We start from the raw sequence: 11,118 nt of genomic DNA on the forward strand, positions 1-11,118 counted from the left end.
CTCTGAACTTAAGCAACTTCATGACATGTAGTTTCTTCAATATTCATATACAGAACTAAAATAGGACACCAAGACTAGTGAAATCAAAAATCTGAGGCAGTCTCCAGTGCAATCATAACATTTGATTTCATTCACTATATCCTCATTTGTGACCTAATTGAAAGCTAGTGCTACAGCAGTCATGTTACACTGCCCCAGAGCTAACATATGATAGTTGCACATTACAAGGCTGAAAGACAGCTACACAGCAACTCTGCTGGATGAAAACACATGAATAAACTCAGCAAATATATTCTCTGCAGTAGGTAAAGTGCAGTAAACAATATTTAAATACAGTCCAAGCTAGTGAAATTCTATATGCAGAAGCACAAATGCAGTTCTCCAATACATACATGATTGTTCCCTTGTGCATTTTAGATTTAATAAGTTGGAGCTAGTGTGGTAAAGGGCTGAATTCTTACAATACCACATCAAATTCAACTGCCTTGCATTTTAATTCACAAATAAAAATTCTACACAACTCATCAATACTCTATTGTAAACTAGCAAATGCTAAGAAAGTCACAGTTAACTGCTGCATGTATAACTTAACCTGAGGTTTCCTCCTGACTTCAAACAGATGCCTATCATCAGCTCAGAGTCTCTATTATATATAATTTCTTTTTAAAAAACTGAAAAGTGTATTTACCAGAAATATTTGGTATGTCTTTGCATGAGTTAGCTGGCAGGGTCAGTACCTGCTATACTCAGAGTTACAAAATCACTTCCATTAGAACTCCCTGTTTTCACATTTTTTCCAAAACAAAAAGGTGGCTGAAGACTGAAGCTCAGCATGGTCATAACCAGTGTTCTGTGTATTCTGCAATTCCATTGCCATGGAATTTGTCAGCAATTATGCTCTCAAAGCATTCATTTTAAAAAGGGTGTCTAGCATTCGTGGTGTCATCTTGAATCTGCAGCAGCCTGAAACAATAGTTCATAGAGGCGTGAACTGCCCAATTTATCTCAATAGTGTTGACTCAAATCTAGAAAACACTGCCAATTATTTTACTGTGGATTATTTTTTCAGAAACATCCAAATAGAAGCTTTATCCCAGTGTCTCAGATTGCCTCTTACACCATCCCGTGTGCCAAAAGCTACGGCTACCAAAATCTCCAGCTCCACTGACAACTTCTACAATGCAGTTAATACAAAAATCTGGAGCACATAAAAAAAATATATCAGAAAACGACATAACCAAACTGAATGTACTATAACAGCAACCACCACAATAGCTAACACAAAGATTGCCTAATTTTATTTCACCATGAGAGGGTGACAGAAACCAGGGCTTTTACCACAAAACCTAGGTCCATCTTACCACAGAGTACTTGGGCTTGGGGATGGGGAGGAGACAAGTAGTAAATTAGGAAATAAATAAAAATGTCAAAGCACTTTTTTTAAAAAAAAATCACTTAAGAGCATGCTCAATATGCATCTCTGAATTTTAATAGATTCTAATGAAATGTTCCTCTTTAGGATATGAAATGCATGTTCAAACTTCCCAGCCTTAGGAGGGGACTTGCACAGAAACATGGGCTGCTGCTGCATTAACAGTTTGTATAAGGAAGATTATAAGCATTAATGAAAAACACACTGGAAAATCCACACCAAAAACCACCTGCTTTATCAAGAAGAGAAATTGTAATCTTACTGTGGAATGCAACAAAATTGCATACAGTGTATTCTGCACATTTTAGGTTCTCATTCAAGATTTAATTGGAAACATTAACTCATGCTATCTTGGACATAAATACTATGTTCCAGTCTTGGTTTGTAATATTAAGGTATATGATTGATCAAAAAACATTCTTATTTATGGCATAAGGGTATAATTTAAATATATAGAATTTGTAGTATGATCAAATTAACATTACTGTCTTAATTTTTAATTTTCACATTTCCTGACTTCCTGCTACTTTAATTGTGCAACCTACAGGGGCCCGATAATTTTTTTTTTTAAATCATACAGAAGTGAGGGTTTTTTAAATCTACTACTGTTACAACAGGTGTAACTAAAAGATGGAAAAGATCTTTTATGTGCATTTGACAGCATTTTCTGTCCATTAATTTCACTGTTGCCCCAACATAGTTTCGTGCCCATTTGTGTGGGCCTTTAAAAATACCGTTGTCTTCTGTTGTCTGAAACAGAATAGGAAAATGAGTTTATAAAGCCACAGAAGTTGGCAAGGAGACCCCAGACGTGAAGTCAATTTTTTTTTAAAACCAAACTAGCTAGCTTTCAAGTTGCCAGAATCATTTTAATATTACATTAAACTAACCTGTGCATCTGAGATACATACACAGCCCTTTAAAACAAGTATGCTATTTGCCACAAGTACTGATTCCCAAAACTGGCTTTATTTACCTGATCATAGTATCTCAGAACATAAATAAGAATGCAGGCACTCTTCTATACAGAGCCTCTCACTGGAGTCATTAGTTTGAATCTTGCCTATTAAAGATAGCAACTGAAAGTTACTACTGAGAGCTATTTAGTGGCTTGTATGAAATGAGGTGGCAGTGGACAGACATTTATGGCTCTGAAAGATTTATTCTGACATCAGAACAAATGTGTTTTAAGTTGGCAGAGTCCCTCTAACTGAAAGTTAAAGATATAGCGCAATGTATGATGTTATCAGTCCATGAATCAGTTAGGAAAGTATCAACTTCTATTGCAAAGGCACAAAGGTAGATACCTACACTTCTTGTATCATGACTGATTGAGCATATAGCAATTCTGCAGAGTAAATTCAGTGTCCATCAACTAGTATCCTATCACCTTCCATATTAAAAAAAAACCCTACCTGTTCGATAAAACTTATTTTAAATACTTCAGCATGGAATGTATTTTTGTTATTTCAGGTATTCAGATACCAAAGTAAGGTTTTTCAAATTTTTGTAAAGTGCTCTGTATTCTATTTGCAAAAGGCTTCTGAATTATTTAAGATCATGTTATGTGGCTTTTGAATATCACACCCTAGAATCATCTTTGTACAGACCCTTATTCAATTATGAGTTAGTCATGACCACTACAACAATTCTTATGGACAAAGACATTCAACTCAGCATATGCTTTGGGCTCACCCTATCAGGCATACTTCCACTCATACTTCTGCAACTTGCTAACATCCAGTCTCATTCCTATAGCCAGGACAACAGGTAAATCTAGGTGATCAAGCCTTCACTAAGCCAGAAGTCAAGAAGGTGTAACCAGTGATGCAATCTTAATCTCCACAAGACTTAAAGAATATACCCAATTTACAGCGAAAGCCAAAAAAAGTTAGTAGTATTTTCTGTTTCAACAGAGCATTCTGTCTAAAGAATTACTCTGAGGATATCAGAATGTTGGTAGGGTCAACTTTTGGCTTTATTCCATTTTCAAAGACTGAATAAAAGACAAAGAGCAGCAAGTGCTGAAAGAGGGGATGTGATAGATGTTCTTTATAATTAATCTCACAACTTTTCTGAAGTAAAACAAAGGAAAAAAGAAAAAAGTTACCCACAGTTATTTCCCTCAGAGGTAAGTCTACTGCCACCACAACAGACTCCATTTTTTTAACCACATTCTACCCTTATCCGCATAACTTGAGTAAGAGATTGTTTTGACTGGAATAGTGAAGAAGTACGAAGATTTATGGTACAACACACTCAGTAACTTTCTTGTTATCACTACAACAGATCTTGGTCTTTCTGCAATTCTTTTTAAGCAAATATGGTTATCAACAGTGCTTGTTAGCATTCAATAGTACAAAAGGGTTTGGTAAAGAATGTTTAGGATCTCCCTTTGTTGCATGATTCATTCAGAAGAGTTGATGAGCATGTGGGCATTGGTTTTTTGAGGGGGGTTGGCAGAGTTTACATTTCAGACTAGAAATTCTCAGGAACTCTAGAGCAGACTACGCACATGTATAACGGAGATCAATTTTACCTACTTTAGTAAACATTACTTAAGAATGTACTTAAGGACAATTTCTGTGTAATGTAAAATTATATGGTCTTTGACTTTCACATTCCTTTTATTCACAGTATGGAGATGAAGTTTTAACAATCAAGAAATATACCTGAAAGTTGACGTAGATAAATTCTTTTAGTGAAAAATGCAGTTTAACAATTGAAATTACAATTTGGTAGTTATAGAATCACAGACACTTGAAACTGAGGAGACATATTCAGTCACCTAAATAATCTGTTACCAATGCAGAATATCATAACTAAGGTTGAAGGCACTGGAAATTAGATCTTGTTTAAACATTTCATTCTGAATTTCTTCTCAAAACAAGGTGTGTAATTTGACAGCTCACTAAATTAGGTGCTTTTACAATTATAAACCTAAACTCTAATTACAACAATATGGAAAGTTTTTTCCGAGACATTTTACCCAAATAAGACATGCAATCCAAGTGAGAAAGAGACAGCTATACCACTGTGTATTGCAGGCCATAAAGAAATTGACCCAAGACCCATTACAAATTCTGTTAGTAAAAGTTTACCCTCTCTAATCTACATTCAACCTTCCAAGTAACACTCCTTTTTCAGGGCCCATAACTGACTGAAATTTAGAATGTTTTAATTACACCTAAAGAAGTCCACTGATTACAATACAGTACTAAAACAACAGATCCTGAGCCAAACAGACCCTTATTCAAGCTGAGCCATTGATTCATCATGTTAAATGAGGCAAGTGACTTGAACTCCTTGTGCCTCAGTCAACTCAGCCATAAAACTGGTTAAAAGCAGAATTTCTTAGAACATATTATGGTGGAGCAGTAGGAAGACAATGGTTAAGATTGCATCAGGGTTTTCATTTCAAGGGGAGGTAGATAACTAACCCTGAAGTGGAGTGGGGGATGTAAAAAACAAAACAAAACAAAACAAAAAAAACCTTCCACCTACTACCAAAGCAAGAAATTAGGAATGACTGGGTGTATAGGTGTTTAACAACTTTCCTACCACCCTGTCAAAAATATGCACAAAGAGGAGAAAAAAAGAATCATGGTGACTTATGCCCCAGGAGACAGTACAATAAACATTTAAAAAGCCATACTTAAAGAGTTAACTGTGTTAAACGATAAATTTTATGAAAAATTGAAGTTGATAAATTAGGGTACTATGACAGCCCAAAAAACACCCAAACATTCCACATCCAACGAAAGTAACAGTAGCAATTTTTTGGTCTATAAACAAATGTTGGGAATAGGAAAGTCTTGAATCTGAGAGCTGAAACTATGTTTGGCTTGTTAAAACAATGCACCACCAAAAGATAAGTAATAGAATACAAAGTAATTAGTCAGTGACATTCTTCTTAGACTTCCTAGTTTTTGAAATACTCCTTTACTCAAACTGAAAATGCACTTGACAATCTCAATCTGTACCAACAGACAATACAGCCACCTGAAAGATCTCATTTTTAAATGCTGGTCTCTCTCATTTACAGCTTTGCCAGATCTAATATTGAAGTTTAACAGAAGTGAAATGGTTATCATTCAAATTTCTTCACATACATCATCCTTTAGGTTTCTTAGCTTCTACCAGTAAATTTAGCTAAGTGTTGTCCTTTTGTTTTTGTAACTTTATACTAGAAGAACACTGTAGGATGTTATCCACCTATCAAAACAAAACAAAACAAAAATGTACCTTTCGTAATACCATATCCCGAGGTAGAGGGGAAAAAAATTAAAAGACACTGTTTGGATGGACAACTACCCCAATATTTAAAAAGCCTTAATTATTATCTAATCTAGAAACCCAAGTAAAATGTATTTGGAAAAACTGATAAAACTTTGCAAAGTTTAACTAATATTGACTGAAACTATATTATGAACCTGTCAGTAGAAAACACTAAAACTTGTAAAATACTGTGGAGGTATCAAATTAATTACTATGATGTAATTGACTGTGTGGAGGATTTTTCTCCCTTTACAGATGTAAAAAAACAGAAGACCTCTTCTCAAAATAATCTGGTAGGTAGTGACAAAACCCTATATACCTCTGTTATGAAAATAAGTACACAAAGCATACTTTATACAGCATCAAACCAAAGGTTCATTTACCTCAAAGATGTTAACTGTTTAAATATTGTCCCCAATAAAGACTATAGGAAAAGGCAGTGCATTAATAATCAGTGTATTCAAACAAGTGGCACTTTGTAATCCAATTCAAATAGCCAGTTTTAGAAAAGTAGTAACTGATTAAAAGTCAGCCATTAGCTCTAATGATGGCTAGACAACCTGCTACATTAGAGAGGTCAAGCCACTTGCTAAAGATAACATGTCCACTGTTGAACAGCCTTAGAAGTCTCAAAGACCAGAACTCTTGCCTATTTATTATTGTCACCCCCACCCTGAAGCTGGAATCAGGGCTTGATGCAGGGCTAGTGTGTGCTTGCTACCCCATTCCAGTTTGTACAAAAGCAGAGTAGCAAATCCTATGATCAACAGGTCACCTAGCTGTCTGCTACTTCTAGACAGGCAGACTTCATTCTGAGGGAAACAGAGTCCGGTTAAATTTAGTTTACAGGTTTTTTTAATTAACAAAGCCATTACAATGAACACACAGCTCACTGGGTAAACATGCAGTGTTACTATAACCCTTGTCATGCCTATGCTTCTTCCCCCATTTTAGTTTATGACCCCCTCCCCCATTCACTGGGTCATGTCTGAATTTAGATTGTAAATTCCTTGGGGCAAGGACTGGTCTATTTGCTTCTGTGAAGCATATATCTAATGCCTGAGCACATAATGAACAATGGGATGAAAAGGTGATTTTACATCTTAGACCTGAAATGGCACTCGCACACTACTAGCTCTAGCTAAACTACCTTTAAAAAAAAATGGCAAATTCCCTCAATAAGATTAACTGCAATTAAAGTCTGTGTTGGAAAGGACTCTGTACTGCCCTACTTACTGACAGGGGAAGGTCTCACACAGCGGGTTAAAGGCGCTGCCATGTGTCTTCGGATTAGATCTGAAGCAGGAGGCACCGGCCCTTTAAATGCATTGCACACATTGACAGGCTTGAACTTTAGCTCCACACCGGGCACAGTACAGGCAAAATGAGCTAGCGTCTGCTGCCCTGTCGCCCCCAGCACGTTGCACCCTAACACTGCACTTCTCTAGCTCTCGGCTAGCCCTTGAATCTCTGTCACTTTAAGTTCGTCCCAACTCTGCAAAGGGAAATGACACAGCGAGTCTCCACAGCCGGCTGGCTGCTAAGTTACAAACCCGGCACAAGCAACTTCGGCTGCCCTTTTAGGCACCGGGGAAAGTGCGAGGAACCCCCTCGCCCCCGGGGACAGCCGCATGCACATGCAACCTGTTACAGTGTAAACCTTGCATCTCCCCCTTAAGCCACGTCCTCCGGCCTCTAACCTCAACTCTCTCGGGGGAGAGAGGAGGACACACTTTTTAGAAGTATTCAGCCACACTGCAAACCAAGCCAACCTGCGTAAGCTCCGGCCACCCCAGCGTCAGTGAACAGCCAGCGAGGGCAGGGGGCAGCCTGCAAATCACTACGTCAGCCTCTAACTTCGTGCACTTCACTTACGGGGGCGAGGGAGCAGAATTTGCAGCGCTCTGCAACCGCCCTGCTTCCCCTCCAGCTCCCCGATCACTAGGGGGTTGCAATGCTGAGTCCGCAGTTCCCGGTGCATCCTAAGCCCGGGGCGCAGCCCGCTAGCGAGGGGCCGGGTGTGCGCCCTGGAAGGAGCTTCCTGCCTCCCCTGAAAGAAGCGAGGTGGGAAGAGGCAAGTCTCCCCGCTCCTGCCGGGGTCCCGGGCCGGCCAGCTCTCCCCACGCCCCACCGCCTCACCTTCCAGCCGGCCGAGCTGTTGCTGTCGCCCTTATCCTTGAAGTAGGGGACGCTCTTGACCATCCACTCGTAGATCTGGGACAAGGTGAGCCGCTTCTCCGGGGCGCTCTCGATGGCCTTGGTGATCAGGTCGGCGTAGGACAGGTTGCCCCAGGCGTTGCGGCGAGCCGAGCTGCTCTTGCGGGGCTGGCCGGGGATGGGACCCGCGGACAGGGCAGACACCGGCGGGTGCTGCTGCTGCGGCTGGAGCGGCGGCCCGGGCTGTTGCTGCTGGTGGAGGCAGCCGGCCTCCTGGCACTGGAAGTCCCCGCAGAGGCAGCCGCCCCCGGGAGCGGCCCCTTCTGCTGCACCCGCGGCGGCCGGGGGCAGCGGCGGCGGCTCGAAGTCCTCGCTCTCCTCCAGCAGGCTCAGGTTGCCGATGAAATCGACGCTGACCGCCGAGGCAGAGGCGGCCCCGTCGGGCTGCCCCCCGCAGGACGGCGCTGGGCTGGAGGTGGCCGAGCTGGACGGGTTGAACTCCGGTCTGGGCAGGGGCCAGGTGCAGGAGCGGGGCCGGGGCAGCGGCTCGAAATCGGGGTCGATGTCCACGAGCTGGGGCGCTTCAGCCATGGTGGTGGCGGGGAGGGGACGGGCTCCGGGGAAGGGCCGGCTCGGGGGAAGTCAGGGGAGCCCGCTGGGCAGCCGGGGAGGCTGCCGGCAGAGAGCCCGCAGGAAGGAGCGGAGCGGGGCTGGAGGGAGCGCAGCGCTCCCGGGGAGAGCGGAGGGGGGGGCGGGAGCCCCGGGGCAGGAGCCCGGAGACGGGGGAGGGAGAAGGACACTTAGCTCCGCCACTTCATCAAGGCTCCCAGGGAGGGACGGCGCTGCCCGGCCGGAGCACCCGCCAGCGCGCCCGTGGGGTCCGCAGGGCTCAGGGCGGCTGCAGCCTGGCTCGCTCCCCGTGGTCGCGCAGCTGCCTGTTGAGTGTTCGGGACGCGGCCGTGACAGCAGCGACTCAGCGGCGGCCCGGCGCTGACTTACTGGAACTCCCGCCCGCCCCGCAGCCGCGGCGGGGCCCGCCTCCTCCCCCGTCCTGCGCCTTGTGATTGACAGGCCCGCCCGAGCCAATGGGCGCCCCACGCCGCTCAGGAAACGATTTGCCCGTCGCATTATGCAGAGGCCAATTTTCCATGAGGGGTTTCGTGTGTGTGGCTGCTGGTAAGTCACTGAGGGGAGAGTGTTCGCGTGAGCCTGGCTCGGTGGTGCGGTGCCTCCAGCCGGAGCAGGCAGCAGGTTTTGTTTACTACAAAATGAGCAGAGAAGCAGCTTTGGAGTTTGCTCCAGGGTTTTGCGGCAACGGGACTCGCCTGGCTGCAGGAGTTTGTTTTCAGCTCTGTGTGCATGCACATTGCACTGATTCCTAGGCGGGCTTTCCTTGGACTGCTGCCCTGTAGTCATTTGGCAATTATCACTGCAAGGCATTCAATTTATTGCGTGCAATCGGTTCTCTGGGTGTTACTCACTATCACTCAGGTAATAAAACTAAATGACAGGAAGGATGGTCTAGGTTAGGGACTCGCCAGACCTGGATTTGATACCCTGCCCTGTCACAAACCTAGAGCTGCTGCAAGTCACTTATCTGGCTGTGTCTGGGTTCCCCCCATATGTGCTGCACCCCCTGGCTTGACGGAGTTTCCATCATATACAGGGTTTACAGTTTGGTTCAGTGGTTGTTACACCCCCTCTATACAAATTGTTCAAGCACCCCTGCTTTCCTCTGTGTAAAATGGATATAGCAGTGCTTCCCTGCCTCAGAGGTGTGTTGTGAGGATTACAGTAATACATTAAGGACTGTGATATGCCGTGGTGGGGAGCTGTGTTAGTCCCAGGATATTAGAGAGACAAGGCGAGTGAAAAACTGAAGAACCATTTACTGCACCTTAGGTACTCCAGAATGGGCCGTCTCAGACAAGAAATCATCACATGCACCTGGCCACTGGAAGAAAAAAAGCAGGAAATTTACCTAGAAATCATGTAGGAAACACAAAACAGCTATCAACAGAAATTGGTCTAATAAAAAATACCCACCTTGTCTCTGTAAGCATTGTGAGGTATTCAAAGACTATGGTAATGGGAGCTATACAAGTACCTAAGGTAGATAGAGAAAGACATGCAAATACAAGCACGCACATTCTCTATCAGTGGCATTTATTTTCTATCAAAATCATCAGTCTGCTATGGTAGCTCCTACTTTCTCTTAACATGTGAGGGACTCTGTTGTCTGACTTTATTTTGAAAGGGAAAGCTTTCCCCGAGAGCTCCTTAATGGACAATTGGTTTTAGGGTTGGTAAGAGCCAGCATCCAACCCCCTCAGAAAGAGAATTCCCACCAGCAGTGTTGGACTATGCAACATCTGATCTGATGCACACAGATAGCTTCTGTAGCTACCACTGTCTATCCTGGCTTTGGATTTCTCCCTGACCACATGGAGATCCAGACTACTTGCTATTGCTGACTGACAGCTGTAAGCAGCAACAAGGCCATTGAACTACTCCACCCACCCACCTGACATACACAGAACAGTCAACATCAGCATAACAGACTCTTTGCAGTCTTGTTAGTCTGCGCCAGCTCTTGATTTAGAACATACAAAAGCATTATTTAATGTCCTTTCCTCATGCACACAAAATCTATGGGATAAATTAAAAGACAGTTCTTCCAACACAGGCAGACATTCTGTTGTTCCTGACAACCAGTTGTTGCTCAGTAGTAAAAGCAGCCTGGGAGGAGTGAGGACCAAAGTGATTGCTGCTGTAACTTCACCATCTTCCCTTTTGGCCAATATACATTGCCAGGAGATGTGAACATTGACTTAAGTTGCTTCTGTTTTTGCAGAATATATATTTTATATTGTATGCCAGTACATGACCTTGAGATAATTACATTTTTAAATTAACAACACATTTAATATTGCTTTTCTCAGCAAACCCCAAGGCCACATAACTTAATAGGGCTTTACTTTCCCCTCCCAATAAGACATCGGTTCCAGGATGTACATACAAAGGGCAGTATGTTCCAAGGAACATAGAAGTTTAAGTTCTATTTAAAATTAAAATAAAGATGTTTTCTTATAGAGAAAAGATCACAAAGGATGATGCATGACTGCATTTCAACACTGCCTACAAATTGGCAACTCCAAATTTTAGAAGATCCTGTTTGTCCTTACTAGCAGCAGTACATTTAATAATGTACTTTTGACATAGAATAATAAATCACAAAATTCACCAGTAGC

The 11,118-nt window shown here is 42.8% G+C and overlaps 1 protein-coding gene across 1 annotated transcript in view; it reads right to left on the reverse strand.

Moving 5' to 3' along the window:
• FOXO1 (forkhead box O1) overlaps positions 1 to 8,928 on the reverse strand; it is an 85,406-nt gene extending 76,478 nt beyond the window's left edge. The window contains exon 1 of the mRNA XM_073342645.2: positions 7,850 to 8,928. Coding sequence (XP_073198746.1) covers positions 7,850 to 8,458 — 609 coding nt within the window. The 5' untranslated portion in view covers positions 8,459 to 8,928. The remainder of the gene's footprint in view (positions 1 to 7,849) is intronic.
• Between the last annotated feature and the right edge of the window lie 2,190 nt (positions 8,929 to 11,118).

This window comes from Lepidochelys kempii, chromosome 1, assembly GCF_965140285.1.
Source record: "Lepidochelys kempii isolate rLepKem1 chromosome 1, rLepKem1.hap1, whole genome shotgun sequence".
Classification (NCBI taxonomy): Eukaryota; Metazoa; Chordata; order Testudines; family Cheloniidae; genus Lepidochelys; species Lepidochelys kempii.